Raw genomic sequence first — 17,046 nt, 5'->3', positions numbered from 1 at the left:
TTCTGGGACCTGGGCCTCATTACGGCCAAGAGACTCCTCACTAAAAATTGGAAACGCGCGACCCCACCCCTGATACAGCATTGGCGCACCTCTCTAGACACACGGGCAAGGGCGGAAAGCATAGTCCTACACAACGAGGAGACGGCGAGATTGCGACAGTTCCCAATAGCAACACTATGGGATGACATGCTCAGCGCCTTTCACAGCGACAGACACCCACTGGGAGATCACACACCCGCCAACTCCCCCGGGAGGGATGGGGACACGATAGAGGATCAAACCGACGCACATGACGGCCCTGACGCCTCTCGCCCAGCCCCCCGTGCACCCCCTTGAAATGACGTTCATCCCGCTAACGGCCTGGCCGCACCCTGGCCACTGAGGAGATGCCCTGCATGCCGTTCCAACGCCTTGCGCCTCCTGTAGGACTCCCCGCGGCCCCCCCCCCCCACTACACACTGAGGACATCCACCGACCGATATACTGGTTGCCCTCCCTGGCACCCGCTCCTGCTACGCCATCCCCATGGCACCACGTGAAACATGCCGCTGACCTAGCTGACCACACCCAGCCACTCCCTCCCCCCCCCCCTCTCTCCCCGGTTCACCAGTTCATATACCGGAGCTCATGGGACGGCAGTGACATTGCTGCAACCACACCACGAATGGCCAAGTGGCAATGAGGGACACAACACACGGCGTATCGAGATTTCACCTACCTCCCTATGCATTAGAAACAAGTGGGACATACCTTTACATCCCTCCTCCTAACACGCCACTGATGCGCGTTGACCAACCCGGGTCTGGCCCGGACCGGACACTTTATGGCCCTCGTTGGATTCCTTTCCCTGTACTACCCCACTAGCCACGCTCCTGCGACTAGCGCAGACCACGCTTACATAAACATGCACAGGAGTCGCTTCCTCGGCCTCCAGAGGCTTCCATTATCCTGGAGGGTGGCCGGGGGAGGCCATAGGTGGGGACGGCTCACACTGGTGGGAAATGCAAAGCAAGGCTATTAAATGTCACCACAACTGTTTTTCATTCCCCTGAGCCCTCCATTCCCTTTCTCCACAGCGACACAGGATGAGCCCCGAGTTGGTGGCACCATACAAATCTCTCACTATATCTGCTCCTGACTGTGATTCCTATTGATTATTGTTGTCTCGCCCTGTACCGTATACAGCTCTGTATTGTTACTATATGTTGAAATAACAATAAAAACATTCAAACAAAAAAATGGGTCATGCAGGCCATGAACTTGTTTCTTGTGTTGGGGGTCTTGTTTGAGAGGGAGAGTTGGAGTTGTATGTCGTCGGTATAAGAAAATATGTTGATGTTGTGTGTGTGGATGAAATTGGTCAGAGGGATTATGTCTGCTTTGGAGAAGTTGGGGCTGAGCAATGAACCTTGAGGCACTCTGCAGATCATGTTTCGGGCTTCCAAGGAGTAAGATGCTGGGCTGAGAGCTTGCACTCTATCCAAGAAGGAGCAGATCCGGTGAAGAGTGGATCCTAGGATGCCAAACTCATGCAAGCACCATATGGTGATGGGGTGTAACCTATGTCAAATGCTACAGAGAGGTCCAGGAGAATGAGGACAGATGTCCCACTGTCATGACTCATCTGTCATGGATTATGTGAATATCAACTGTGGCAGCGATGAGTGCTGTTTCCTTACTGTGGTTGGTTCTGAATCCAAATTTCGTGGCATTGAGGAGCTGGGTTTGCTGGGGTGGTCGGTAAGTCATTGGTTGATTAGTTTCTATAAGATTTTGGCCGGGTACGGGTGAAGGGAGATGGTCCTATTGTTGGAGAGTGTGACTGGGCCACCAGATAATTTATTGAGCAGGGCCATATCGGTGGGTGTTTCCTGGTGTCTGGAAATGTGTCGACAGAGTGTTAAGGATTGGCTTTAGTGCTTAACTCATCAGCAGGAGTCCTATGGTGAAGGCGTGGTGGGAACAAGGGTCAGATGGGGTTCCCAAATTGATGGTCTTTCTGGTGGTGTAGATGGTACCGCGGGCCACAAGGTCAGGGGTCATTCTTTGGCCATGATAGGAACTTTAAGTTGCAATAGATAAGGGGTCCGTGTGAGGGTCGAAGTTGCCATATTTGGATGTGATTTTGTTACAGAATAATTCCGAGAACTTGTGGCAAAGTTCTTGCGAGGGGGTGATGTTGTTCAAAATTGCGGAGGAGCAGTGGAATCTTTGATTATGGTGAGTTTTTCCTTTCTGCTGTTTGTGCCAACATTGTTGCGGTCTGCAAGAGCTGGCTCTTGGTGTCCTGTACCTGGTGGTTTTAGCTTCTTTGGGTGGTTTTGAAGTTGTCTTTATCCACAATGTCTTCACTTGTTCTGCATTTGATCTCCATTGCTTACAGTGGCATTTCATCACCCTGAGTTCCTCTGTTTAGCAGCTGGCTTGTGGTCGGGTTCTTGCCCCTGTGTTGTTCTTGAAGGGAGCCAGCGTCCTGGCATACACAGTGATCCAGTTGTTGAGGTTCTTTATGTCCAGTATTTGTAGAGCACAAACAATTACCCGAAGGTGCTGGGGGCCGTCGGGAAGATTAAGCGAGCTATTGCCCAGAGTCACATGGTGCTGGGCTGATCTGCCGCCGGCACCGGAGTTTGAACCGTGTGCCCCGGGTTCTGGAGTCAGTCGCTACGGCAGCTGTGCCACAGCTATTATGGCTTTTGGCAAGTAGCTGATGTGCTTCGGTCAATGCGGGGAGTGAGTAGAAGCCCAGTCCTCTTCTGTGATGCTTTTCCAGCTACAGTAGGTGGGTCAAGTGGTGGTAGGCCTATGGTCCTGGATGGGTATGATGAAACTAACATGATGGTTTGGTCTGTCCAGGTCAGAATTGCTGATTTGTCAACTGTAGTGTTGCTGATTGGGTAGGAAATGGTGCCCAATAGGTGCCTGGCAGTGTGGGATGAGTTCAGTAACATGGTGGATGAGGCCGAGGTTTTTGAGGTCTTCTAGAAGGACAATTGAGTATGGGTTGTTGCACTATTTAAAGTAAAAGTTAAGGTCTCTTAGGAGGTGAAAGATGCTGGTGTTGATGATGAGGGGTGGGAATAAGTCTATGATGTCACTGGCAAAATTGGTGCAAGGTCCTGGTGGTTTGTATACGAGAGTTCTGCCCTGGGAAAAGTTGGCTTTAATGCGTACCTGGAAAGTGATGTGTTCCATGGAGCTGGGGGCGTGTCCAGATAGGGGGACTAGCTGATGGTATCTTTGAATATGATCTCAACCCTGTCTCAGAGCTTCTTCTGACACTCTTGCCTGGCTTTCTTGTAACTGATGGAATGGCTGTAGCTATGTCTGGTGCAGAGGTTGTATTTAGCCATGCTTCCGTGAGGAAGAGCATGTCTGGTGCTTAATCGAGCAATAGATCCTATACCTACATGACGAGTTTGGTGAGGGAGCAGGTTTTGAGTAGGATTCATGCAAGTTTGATGTGTTGAGTGGGTGGTGGGTGGTCTGTGTGAGCGTGAGCGAGTGGGGTGCTATTAGTGCGGGATTTGTGGATGTAGGTTGTGGGAGAGTGCAGGAGAACTCACAGGAGGCACATGTACATGCTCCTTCTGTGTTATGTGTGCGGTGTGGCAGTGGCGGATGGATCTGAGAGCGTGGAGGAGCGTGGTAGGGTACCAGTGGGTAGGAGGAAGGCCAGCGTTTCTTGCACTGAGCACGGTCCGGGCATGGAGGGCCCAGATGGACTTGCCTTGGGCGCACCTTAATCACGCAAGCGACCTGCCTGCTGTGTACATCCACTGCGCAGCTGCTCTGCATCCGCCATTAGTAGGTCCTGAATGGGGGAGGAGCACAGGGATTCCAAAAATGAAGAAGACCACAAGTCAAACATGCTTACAAAAACTTAAAAAACATGATAAAGGGCATATGTTTTTATTGATGAACTTAATCGTAGTTAAATCATTAACAGCAGGGAACACCATTTTTTTAAAGAAATGTTAATGCCCCTTTAAAGCCGAAACACTGTTTTATCCATTGTTTTGTTTTATTCACTAATTACAGGCAATTGTGATGAAAATACATTTTTCAAAAATTCTGTCCAAGGAATGGTATTCTCTTTTGGTTTTAAAACGATAATATTCTCTTCCTTCATCAGCTTCCCGATCTTTGAAAATCCATATTCCATGGACATCCACGAATCTCCAGTGACCTGCACAGAATACTTTGCCGACTGCCCTCCAGATCTCATTCCAGCACTTTACTCGGTGGGCGCCAAGCACAAAAAGCAAGGCTACAGCAACAAGGTACGTCTTCCATCGTTCCAGCAAAAGTACATTAGAATAGTAAATCTACGGACACAGATTCATGTTTACATTGAGGAAAATGGAAGTTTGAAAATCAAACAGTGTTGCCACAGTAAATGTGTATTGTACAATGTGTAAAAGTGAACAATATATGTATCTAAAATAAATGATACTTTCACTGTAAAGATTTTTATAAATGTATTCCATCTGGTATACAGTGATACTCTGTAATTGGAAACACATTACCAGTAAATCATGAAAAATATATGTCTAGTAATAGGATCGAACGATACAGCCCTCCGGGAGAGACAGTTTCTAATTAATTTATAAATGTACAGTTAAATCTTCTTGTTTCCCTCCTTGTTAATATAGCTCCTAGAAAGTGTTTTTCCCAGCTAAAGAATGTTCTTTAATACAATCACACATCTGTGTTAGATTATACTGTGATCAACCTGTTTTATTTTAAGACTGTATTTCAACAATAGCCAGACAATTGCATTCTTTGGGAACACAATGTAATTACTGAGTAAATGCGCCTGGGTTTGTGTGATCAGACACACACACGTCAGAATCCTACTTCCCCTTCTCCCCTAGGCAAATGCTATTTTTATAGTTCAATTTCTTAGCTTTGCTTTTTGTCTTCAAATCATAGTAGAAATAAGTACCATTCTTCTGTGTAAAAGAAAGTAATACCCCAGGCAGCGTTGTAGCCTGACCTTTTAATGAGTTTGAAAACGAATGCATTGCAGGATGGCTGCATTTTTTCAGTAAGTCTAATAAAAGGTATAAAAAGTAGTTGGATAGTACTGGAGAATCTGGATAAAAACCTGTTTGCTCCATTCTCTCCTGCCTGCTCAATTAAATCTCGCAACATGCAGTCTGCACCCCAGTTTCTGCTTTTAATTTCCTATTTACACTTTGCCTACTTATAAAATTCACAGTGAGTTTATCTGACAGGCATTGAACCCACAGGCTGAAATCCCCCATCATGATCACAATGCCAAATGTAGTGGCCATATAGATAAGATTGACAAACATGTCTTTAGTGCCTACTGGTTTCTACCTGGTGTTGGTACATTCCAGGTCTTGCAGGGTCTTAGCAAGAGACATGTTTTTGAATGAGCCTAGACGTTCTGTCACCTTTCCCCTGGGCCATTACCTAGGGGCAGATTTACGAGTTCTGACGCATCTCTGCAAATCAGCAGGGATGCGCCAGAAAAGAAGCGACACGCAATTCCCTCCCTGCATCGCATTTATAATGCGGCGCACCGTGGCGCAAGGATAGGGTGATGCATGTCACATCCTGTGGCGTAAGGACGGCGCATTGCTGGAATCGTGTAGCAAGCGTGACGTGGCTCCAGCAATGCTCAGAGGCGCCCTATGCCTAACATGCTGATTCACTCCTTACGCCTGCTTCAAGCAGGCGCAGGGTTTTGATGTAGCATGGACGTAAAAGTGACTCTGTGAAATCTTGTAGATTTCACTGCGTCACTTTTACGAGGCGTTTGTGCGATGGAACGTCCACCCTGCACCGGAACGCTCACATGAAACCTAACGCAGGTTTCGGGGCACAGCTTCCAATATGGCCACCAAACCAGAACTTGAGAAGCGCAAGACAAAGACGCCGGTCCGCGGGGGACATACCCAGACCAACGTCATGGATAGATACACCCAACCGATGGGAACCCCCGGAGGTACCGGTTGTATTCTTGACGACCCCAGGGCAGAGCAGACCCGACCGCGCCTACGGATGTCTCTCTTCGTGAAGTCATGACTGCCATTGCAAGTATGCAGGCCTCGATGGGACAGCAATATGAGGCTCTTGCATCTAAAATCGACACTGTGGCGGTGGATGTCACGTTGATCAGAGCGGACATGGCCAAGACTAATGAGAGAGTGAAAGAGTTGGATTTAAAGACCTCCAGCCCGATCACTGATGTCACGGACGTACAGACTGAGATCGGCAACCTGAGATCGTCGCGCGACTTGATGGCCCGTCGGCTCGAGGAGCATGAAAACAGGGCCAGACGCAATAACGTGCGCCTCATTGGTGTGCCGGAAAATCCTGATAACTCTGCTGCCGACCTCCTCGTGGAGGACCTGGTCCTGAATCATCTAGCTCCCGCCGGACTTAGCAAGTTCTTTGCAGTCGAGCGTGCATACCGTTTCCCCGGCGGGAAGGTAAAGCCTGGTGCCCCCCCTGAGACCGGTTGTTGCCAGGCTTTTTCATTTTCGAGATAGAGACGCTATTCTCCAAACATCTCGGGAACATGGCCCCCTTGAAGTTCGACAATAACACCGTGAACTTTTATCCGGACTTTACTCCTCAGGTCCAGAGACAGAGATTGGGGCTTCAGGGGGTGAAGAAGCGGTTGCGAGACCTGGGCCTCAAGTACGCTATGTTGTTTCCGGCTCGGCTTCGGATCGAATATGGGGAACGAACCTTCTTCTTTGACCGTCCGGACAGTGTCAGTGACTGGCTTGATTCCTTGCCGAAAAGGGATGATCGATCTGAGCACCCCGGTGGAGCCGAGGGGGGCACGTCGGATCAAGAGTGACATTATGATTCCCGACGTCTGGTCACTTTTTTATCGTTTGTCACCTGAGTTTTGCTATTTGTTCTTTTATTATTGTTTTTGATGGGTCCAGGGGTGGCGGGGGCGTAGGGGACTTTTCCTCCTCTTGGGGTTCTTCGTGTAGACTAGTTTAGCGACAGGCACACTGCAAGTTGGGGTGGTTTCCAGTTCGAATGCAGGGGTGCCGGGTGGGGGGTGTTGTAACGGGTTCTTGTTGGGGGGTGGGGGTGGGGAGTGTTTGTTTCTTTGTTTCCTTCACATGGCACCGTATTGTCTGCTTAACTCCTTCACACTCTGGGTTTCATGGGGGTGGGGCGCTGGTTCTTTCTTGGGATGGGGGTAGTGAGTTGAGACTGCTATCCTGGAATGTCAATGGTTTGGGAGACAGAATAAAACGAGGGGTGGTGCTGCAGTTCTTTCGTCGCCACTCCCCTGATATTGTCCTACTGCAAGAAACGCACTTAATCGGGAACACTTGCCTGGCGTTGAATAGACGTGGATATCGATTAGTCGCACACGCCGGATTCACCTCTGGCTCCAGAGGGGTGGGGGTTCTGATCAGGTCCTCTCTTCCCCTCGAAATCGATGAGATAATGCTCGATGATAGGGGTCGCTATGCTGCAGTTTCTGGGAGATGGGAGGGTAAGATGCTTTCCGTAGTCACCGTCTATGTCCCTCCAGGCCTACAGGCCACTACCTTTGCTGACCTCGGGCGGCTTCTACTGGGGCTGCCTGAAGGTTTTCTGATTCTTGGCGGGGATTTTAACTCTGTGGTTTCCGGCACTTCTGATCGTTACACCCCCCCCCCCAGGACTTACCTAGATCACAAATGTGGCTCAGTGAACTGATCGAAACCTTTGGGCTAATGGATGGTTGGAGACTCATGCATCCCACACAGTTACAATACACGTTCCACTCCGGGGCTCATGGTAGCCTTTCCAGACTAGATTATTTCCTTATGCCTGCAGCGCAATCGTCCTCCATCAGGGAGATCCGCCATCTTCCCAGGGGCATCTCTGATCATTCCCCCCTTTGGTTCATTGTTGAGGCTGGGGTGGGTAGCGAAGGTAGAGTTGCTCCCATTAATCCGTGGTATTTTCGGAATCCTACGACCCGCTCCGCTCTGGTGAAGACTATCGACTGTTACTTTAATGAAAATGTGGGGTCTGTTTCTTCTTCTATCTCATTGCGGGAGGCTTTTAAGACTGTTGTTCGTGGGCATTCATTGTCATTGATTGCTGCTGTCAAAAAGGCTAAATGTGAAGAACTTGTACGCCTCGAATCTGAAATTACTGTGCTTGAAAGCGATCTCGATGGGGATGTCTCCCCTGCTACATTGCACTCCCTTAGTTTGAAACAGGCTGACTATAGAGCCCTTGTGACTGACGCTGCGAAAGTCATGAATAGAGAGCAGCAAGGTAGAATTTATGATGTGGGTGACAAAGCGGGTAAGTTGATTGCGTGGTTGGATAAGAAAGAGAGAATGAATCGGGTCGTGCCTGTGATTGAGAAGTTGACTGGTGAGTGTGTTTCTGACCCGGTGGGTATTGTTGGGTGTTTTGTGGAACATTTCCGGATGGTGTATGCCTCGGTCAGTGACAGGGACGAACGTGACTCTCAGCTGTTGCTGCGCGATATTGCCTTGCCCTGCCTCTCTGATGAAGATAGGGCCTTAATGGATGCTCCAATCACGGTGGACGAGGTCGCAGTCTCCATCCGTGACCTCCGGTCGGGTAAGGCCATGGGCCCCAACGGCTTGCCCATTGAGCTCTATAAGCTGCAGCCTGACAAAATAGCGCCTCACTTAAGGAATATGTTCCTTGAGGCCCTTGATTCTGGTGTCCTCCCCGTCGATCAGCGGCTGGCCACCATAGTTGTGATTCACAAGGAAGGTAAACCATGTGATCGTTGTGCTTCGTATAGGCCTATTTCGTTACTCAATGCCGAAACCAAAATACTTGCTAAATTGTTGGCCACCCGTTTGATTAAGGTGATTGGTGACTTGATTCACCCGGACCAATCTGGTTTTATTCCGCACCGGAACACCGCCCTTAATCTTCGGAGGCTCCATGGAGTCCTCGCGAGAGCTGGGACTTTGACTGAGCCGGCCATTTTGGCTTCCCTTGACGCCACTATGGCTTTTGATACCATAGAATGGCCGTATCTTTGGGCTACTCTCGCTAAGTTTGGGTTCGGTCCGACATTCATTGCCTGGGTTAAGCTTCTGTATGAGAGACCGCTGGCCCAGGTGGTTGTTAATGGGAGGGTCTCCGGCACTTTCACGCTTGGGCGAGGTACCCCGCAGGGCTGTCCATTGTCCCCATTGCTTTTTGCCCTTGCTCTGGAGCCGTGAGCTGACTGGCTTCGCTGGGAGCCCTCGCTGAAGGGCATTCGGTGGACTCCTGACTTTGAGGACCGAATTTCGCTATATGCGGATGATATCCTCCTTTACCTCACGTCCCCTCGGAAGTCCCTTAATGTGCTTTTTGATGTTCTTACCTCCTTCGGGAAGAACTCAGGTCTTGTCATCAATTGGACCAAGTCATGTGTCTATGTTTTGGCCGGAGAGCTCCCTCTGTTGCCCCGTAGATTCCCGATCCATTTGGCTACGTCCGGCTTTAAGTATTTGGGTATTTATGTTTCTTTGGATCCCGCCGTTCGACACGACCGTAACCTTGGAGCCCCCCTTCAGCGGCTCAAGCTGGATGTTGTTCGATGGCGCCGGCTGCCCCTGTCACCCTTGGGACGTGCGGCTCTCTTCAAGATGATGTCGCTACCCAGGTTTTTGTACGACCTCCAGAATTCCTATGATCCTATTCCCCCTGGCTACTTTCGAGAAGTGGAGGGCCTTCAGAGACGGCTGATTTGGGATGGGCGTGCGCGCATTGCCCTCTCCAAACTCACTCTTCCATGGTACGATGGCGGCATTGCCCTCCCAGACATTAGACGTTATTATTGGGCCTCCCAACTGAGTGCAATCAATCATGCAACCTATGCCCCCGGTTTAACGCCAGCCTTTGCAATGGATAAGTGTCTTTTGCCAGGTGGAAATTTCAACAGGGCGCTGTACTCTAAAGAACCCTATAAGACTCTGGCCGGACCCACTAAAATTGCTGTGCGAGTGTGGCGTGATGCAAATGCTGCTCTGGGATGGAGTGATAGATTGTCCCGTGCAACTCCGTTGTATGATTCGGATGGTTTGGGCAATTTGTGGAGGACGAAAGGCTTTGTTAAATGGGACATTATCGATATAAGCAAGATTGATGATCTTTGGTCCAAAGGGAATGTTAAGACTTTTGAGGCGCTTAAGATTGAATATGAGCTTGACGACAAGGAATTCTTTCGGTATGTTCAGGTACGGCACGCCTTGTTGTCTGTCTTCCCCAAGGCGACGGAGATCCCCGAGTCCTCGCCTCTAGAGGATCGTATCCTTGACGGCTACGTACCTGATAGCACAATTTCCCTGATCTATAAAAAGCTCATTAACAATAGAGTTGACTTTCTTGTGCGCCTTAGGGCCTTTTGGACTGCTGACGGGTTGGAGCTGGACAATGAGGACTGGCAAATGGCCGTATCCTCTCCCAAGGAGGTGGCCATCCCTGCCCGCCTTCGGTTCGTCCAGCTCAAGATCCTACATCGCGTGTATGTTACTGGTCCGCGTCTGGTACGGATGGGGTACTCGGTGGAGGGTCTGTGTAAACGTGGGTGCGGCATGAGTGGTACCTTCCTTCATATACTGTGGGAGTGCCCTGAGGTGGCTAGGTTTTGGTCCCGAGTGCATACCACCATGGAAAGGGTTACGGGGGTTACACTCCTGGATGAAAGCCAGACGCTGTCTCCTTAATGTATGGGAACCGAATGATTATAATACTGCACAGATCTGTTGGGCAACCCTCGGTCACATGATCGCGAAAAGGGACATTGCGCAATTATGGGGTTCCCACAGACTGCCCACGGTATCGGCTTGGAAGGAAAATATGGACTGGTGCATGTTCAGAGAAAAGACGGTGTACTTGTCACGGGGCAGACCTAAGAAATGGAGCAGAATTTGGTCTCAATGGAATGCATATCGTGGGAATATATGTACCCCCCCCCTCAGGACTTTACCCTCAACATCCCATTGTCTCCCTAGATGACGTTCCTGGTTCTCACACTTTAACTGAATATACTGCACGGTTTCCTTGCTGCCCCCCTCTCACCCTAGAATTGATATTTGAAATACTGTATGCATAAGTAATGGAATTAATTCCTGTTCCTCCATGATTCCCGAAAATGACTTTCTGCCTTGTGAAGTGTATTTTGTTGTTTTGTTCTATCTTATTTTCAATAAAAAGTAAAAAAAAAAAAAAATCCTGTAGACCTAACATTGTTCCCTGCAGAACAAAAATTTGTATATGTCCGTGATGTGTGGGGGAATGTAAGGTTGCTCTAGAATTGTCCAGCGCAGATCTTCTGCATGGTGATTCATATCCAGAAAATGGTTAGTCCTATTAGTTGATCTCTTTTTACATCGAATGGTGCTTTTGTGCTCGAGTACTCTTGTTTTCACTTTGCGCGTGGTCATCCCCACATAGCGCAAACCACACAGGCAACTGATCAAGTAGACTACCTTTTCGCTGTTACAGTTGGTATGTCTTGACAGGATCCAAGGTTTATTGGTGCCTATGTCAACCTCCGTCATGCGAGAGGTTTGGGACACGCAGCACAGGAACCACACGGAAAATGCCCTTTGATGGGCGGCAACCCCCATAAGGATTACCGGTCTGAAGGTTTAGGTTTGATGAGAGGCCTTGTGTGTACGACTTGGTCTTTGATGTTCGTGCTTCTTTTGAAAGCAAACAAGGGAGAAGGTAGAGGTTCTCTTCCAATGTTCAAGATCTTCCAATGTTTGAGAATGCTTTTTTTAAATTTGAAATGTGTTGGAACCGTCCATGTTTGCAAGTTTATGAAGTGGACACAATGGAACACCCGTCCCACCAACGGCAATAGTTTGTTTGCCAGACCAATAGAGCTCATACCCACCGCACCACCAACAAAAGAAACAGAGTGGAAGTCCCCCCCCGCACTTAAAAAAAGATCATGACTATCTCCCCAAGACCGACCAATGCTTTCACTATAGATAGACAACCCCCGCAGCAAGGCAGCAGCAAAACCACCATTGCCCCTGACTGAGGATCCAAGCCACTCCTGCGCACACAGTAAGATCCAGCACACTGCAAATGGCAAATCCACCATTGCCCCTGGCTGAAGATCCAAGCCACTACTGCCCACATAGTAAGATTCAGCACCTGCTTATTGCAAAGCCACCATTGCTCCTGGCTGAAGATCCAACCTACCACTGCGCACACAGTAAGATCCAGCACACTGCTAATGGCAAAACCACCATTGCCCCTGGCTGAAGATCCAATGATGCGCACACAGTAAGATCCAGCGCACACCTAATGGCAAATCCACCATTGCCCCTGGCTGAAGATCCAAGCCACTACTGCGCACACAGTAAGATCCAGCACACACCTAATGGCAAATCCACCATTGCCCCTGGCTGAAGATCCAAGCCACTACTGAGCACACAATAAGAGCCAGCACAAGTCTTAATGGCAAATCCACCATTGCCCCTGACTGAAGATCCAAGCCACTACTGAGCACACAATAAGAGCCAGCACACTCTTAATGGCAAATCCACCATTGCCCCTGACTGAAGATCCAAGCCACTACTGCACACACAGTAAGACCCAGCACACTGCTTATGGTAAAACCACCATTGCCCCTGACTGAAGATCCAAACCACTACTGCACACACAGTAAGACCCAGCACACTGCTTATGGTAAATCCACCATTGCCCCTGGCTGAAGATCCAAGCCACTACTGAGCCCACAATAAGAGCCAGCACACTCTTAATGGCAAATCCACCATTGCCCCTGACTGAAGATCCAAGCCACTACTGAGCACACAATAAGAGCCAGCACACTCTTAATGGCAAAACCACCATTGCCCCTGACTGAAGATCCAAGCCACTACTGAGCACACAATAGGAGCCAGCACACTCTTAATGGCAAAACCACCATTGCCCCTGACTGAAGATCCAAGCCACAACTGCACACACAGTAAGACCCATCACACTGCTTATGGTAAAACCACCATTGCCCCTGACTGAAGATCCAAACCACTACTGCACACACAGTAAGACCCAGCACACTGCTTATGGTAAAACCACCATTGTCCCTGGCTAAAGATTCAAGCCACTGCTGCACACACAGTAAGACCCAGCACACTGCTTATGGTAAAAACACCATTGTCCCTGGCTGAAGATTCAAGCCACTACTGCACACACAGTAAGACCCAGCACACTGCTTATGGTAAAACCACCATTGTCCCTGGCTAAAGATTCAAGCCACTGCTGCACACACAGTAAGACCCAGCACACTGCTTATGGTAAAACCACCATTGTCCCTGGCTGAAGATTCAAGCCACTACTGCACTCACATTAAGACCCAGCACATTGCTTATGGTAAAACCACCATTGCCCCTGACTGAAGATCCAAGCCACTACTGCACACACAGTAAGACCCAGCACACTGCTTATGGTAAAACCACCATTGCCCCTGGCTGAAGATCCAAGCCACTACTGAGCACACAATAAGAGCCAGCACACTCTTAAGGTAAATCCACCATTGCCCCTGACTGAAGATCCAAGCCACTACTGAGCACACAATAAGAGTCAGCACACTCTTAAAGGCAAATCCACCATTGCCCCTGACTGAAGATCCAAGCCACTACTGAGCACACAATAAGAGTCAGCACACTCTTAAAGGCAAATCCACCATTGCCCCTGACTGAAGATCCAAGCCACTACTGCACACACAGTAAGACCCAGTACACTGCTTATGGTAAAACCACTATTGTCCCTGGCTGAAGATTCAAGCCACTGCTGTGCACACAGTAAGGTCGAGCACACTGCTTACGGCAAAACCACCATTGCACAAAAATGGGAAGAGAGGGTTCAAGCTGCCGCTTTCCACGATCTCTTTTGCGAGTTATTGTTTGTTGGAGAATTACAGGAAGGGTTGAATGCGATCTCAATATCTCCTCTCACTCCTCGTTGCTGATATCAACCAGTGACCCGAGGATACCAAGCCTCTCACTAGAAAACCTACAATGTGGATAGGACACAACCATAGTATCAGCTGTTAAAACCCTAAACCTAACTCCCATCCAGCAGGCCCCCAAAGTGCAGACTAATCCCAAATAAAAATGAAGACAGCTTGTGGAGACAAACTTACCGCCCTCCAGGACAGCCTTGCTCCCTCGATATTCATTGCAGCTCAGATGATTGCTGGCTAAGCCTATTGCAGTTGCATGAAAAGAAGTCAAGGTGAAGTGGAAGAGCGATTGGACACTATGAGAACGCATCACAGGGAAGAGGCTCCTTTTCCGTGAGTGTGGGTAGGAGTGAGAAAGGAACCGGAGAGTAAGCAACCCAACCTAGCCATACAAACAGATGTGACGGGTAGTTGTGTGCTGCAAAGGAAGTGGTCCTAGTGCCTGGGACAGAAGTCCTGGGTGCTGGAGGGTGGTTGGTAGCAGACAGTGGAAGCTGGAGTGCATAAATACCTATGGGTGGAAGCTAAATTATGGGAAGGAGCAGAAGAAGGTGTGGGCAAGCCTATAAAAAAGTGAATAACTTTTTTTAGCATGGCCAGAGAACTTGCTAAGCAGCAACGTTAGCGGAGCCCAGGTGCAACCTAGCAACTAGGGTAACTTTAGTTGGGGTGACGCAGATGGGAGAAGCTGGAAGGAGAGCTGGAGATTGGAAAGGACCAGAGGGAGCTGGGAGAAGAGTGGGCAGATGTATTTGGTCCTGTACCAGGCACTCAGATGGTCCTATGGGTGGGACGACAGAGCGCCTGATTTATATATTGGCGAAGAGGGTACTCCGTCGTATCGACGACAGATTTCCGTCTCCGCCAAGATAGTGGTCCGTCTGCCGCATTTACATGTGTACTGACCTTATGGTTAATCACAGTGGAGACGACTCTGTCTCTGTCTTAATGGCTCCATTCCAATGGCCTCGTGGAGTCATGGTCATTGGAGAAATGGCTACATGTCCACCCACCCAATTTAGATGGGCAGAAATTTAGTCATTTTTATTTTTCCTTACTGCCAGACATAACATGGCGGTAAGAAACAGCTAAACCTCTGTAAACCTCCCATGGTGAAGGAAACATTACTTTTTTTCTTTTAAAAAATAAAATCCCTTTTTGAGATATTCTTTTTGAAAAGAAAAATAGAATGCTATTTTCTCCAGGAGTGCGTCCTTCCAATGCAGCCTTGCAACAAACAGCTGAGTGCATTTAAAGGAATCGCTGTTAGGTTGGTTCCTGCCAATGCCTTTATAAATGACCGCCTGCTTGGTGTTTTTATATATAAATCTGTCAGGTGGAGTATTCCCGGCCTGGTGGACGTAGCGTCTACTGCCAGGCTAATGAAAAAGACTCCATCTACCAAAATTTAAATCAGCCCCAGAGTAATGTGGGTGAACTTGAGGCTGGAAGGGAAAGGCCCAAAGGAGCCCATGAGATGATAGACCGCATCACTGACCACATCAAGATCTGGACTCCAGCAAAGGGAACCATGGGTCACAGCCTAGCACCGAGAAGCCATGAGGCATTCTGTTGGGTTCCAGGAATTCAGGAGTAACTGAGTATCGTAGACCTAGTGATTGGCCTTTCGGTTGTTTCCTGTGTGCGCTGCTTGCAGAATGGACATCTGGACACCTGACGAGTGTTCTGCACAGTTTTCTGCAGGAGAGATCAGGCTGCAGGTTCTGAAGGCAGTCTGGATGCCTGTCTTTTGAACAGCATGTTCAGCACATGGAAGCTTAGTTGAATGCGTTATGGGAGGAGGCCTCTGTTGGCCGCAGGAATTTAGAGGTAGGTGGTCAAAGTTGTGATGCGATTTTGTGCTATCCTGAGTTTGACATAGGCCTGATGGGCAGCGATGATGCCAGAGGTGTGAGGCTGGACCAGGTAACAATTAAAGCTGAAGGGATTGGGAGGAAAAGAAATTGGTAGCTGATCACAGCAGCAGAAGCTATTGATAGGGAAAAGCAATGGCTGGACTTGTATGCCTGATTGTCATGTACAGAAGTGACTGCTGGGATGATGCTGGGTGGGGAGATGGCAGAGTAGTGCAAGGTGAAGGGAGTAGTTAGAGCCAGACAATGATGAAAGGGGGTGACAACCTGTTCCCTGAGGCTGGGGCGAAAATGTTGGGTGGGTTATGAGGCAACAATATGGAGTATTTAAGCTTCAGTTGGTTACATATCTGCCCTATTTTCCTTTCTATGTGGCCTTTTCACAGCTACACTTTTTCTGTCACTATCCATCATCCACAAGTAAGCAACAGATAGTCCCAAAGGGCCTGGCTTGAGTGCTTAGGAGGAAGTGAGATGCCAGGGAGGACATTGTGTACTGAGTTACTCACTGATGGGAATGGGAGTTAGGGTGGTAACTTGCCAGTGCCTGGGAAGCTCACCATGGTGTGAGGTAGAAGCAGGACCTCCCCCACCCCAGGCTTGAGGGAAGATGATCTGGCTGAAGTGAGATGAGGGGGAGGTTTCCCAACTAACTTTGTCTAATTCACCTGTGTTCCTGTAGGCCATTTTCTTACTCCATGTTGGACTACTACTTAGACGTGCCACAACTATTGATTACTAATCCCAAGTAAGAGAATAGTAAGGATACAGGATAACATGGCTGGGTCAGGTATGTAAACTGTGAAGCAGGACAAATCATCCACACAGTTGTAACCATGTCAGACATGTGCCAAAGTCTTCAGCTGTCCTACAGAACCATGTCTCAGATATATAAATGTGGCTTAGCTATCCGTTTGGATTAAGAGATAACAACCTAACTGTAATTTAACCTGAACAACTGTAGTCAGTTTTGAGTTACTGTTTTAGATCTCGTCCAATTCAGACACAGAGTGGCGAGTGCCTAAACCAGCTTTAGTGACTTAAAGAGATGAATCTTTATGACTGAAAGAATATGTTTACAGTAACTAAAAACTCTGATCCTAGAGCATCTGGCAAACAAAGCTTCTAATGGTGCATGTGCACAGAGTGGCTCTGGAATGGAAGGGAGGGAGCTACTGCTCTCTGCGCCTGCCATGTGTGACTTAATAGACT

At 48.7% G+C, this 17,046-nt stretch overlaps 1 protein-coding gene across 1 annotated transcript in view; it reads left to right on the top strand.

The window, feature by feature from the left end:
• Positions 1-17,046, top strand: part of STXBP5L (syntaxin binding protein 5L) — a 1,741,945-nt gene that overhangs the window by 973,535 nt on the left and 751,364 nt on the right. Inside the window, exon 12 of the mRNA XM_078656640.1 lies at positions 4,136-4,283. Coding sequence (XP_078512766.1) covers positions 4,136-4,283 — 148 coding nt within the window. The remainder of the gene's footprint in view (positions 1-4,135; positions 4,284-17,046) is intronic.

This window comes from Lissotriton helveticus, chromosome 8, assembly GCF_964261635.1.
Source record: "Lissotriton helveticus chromosome 8, aLisHel1.1, whole genome shotgun sequence".
NCBI lineage: Eukaryota > Metazoa > Chordata > Amphibia > Caudata > Salamandridae > Lissotriton > Lissotriton helveticus.
This window is presented reverse-complemented; position numbering and strand designations above follow the sequence as displayed.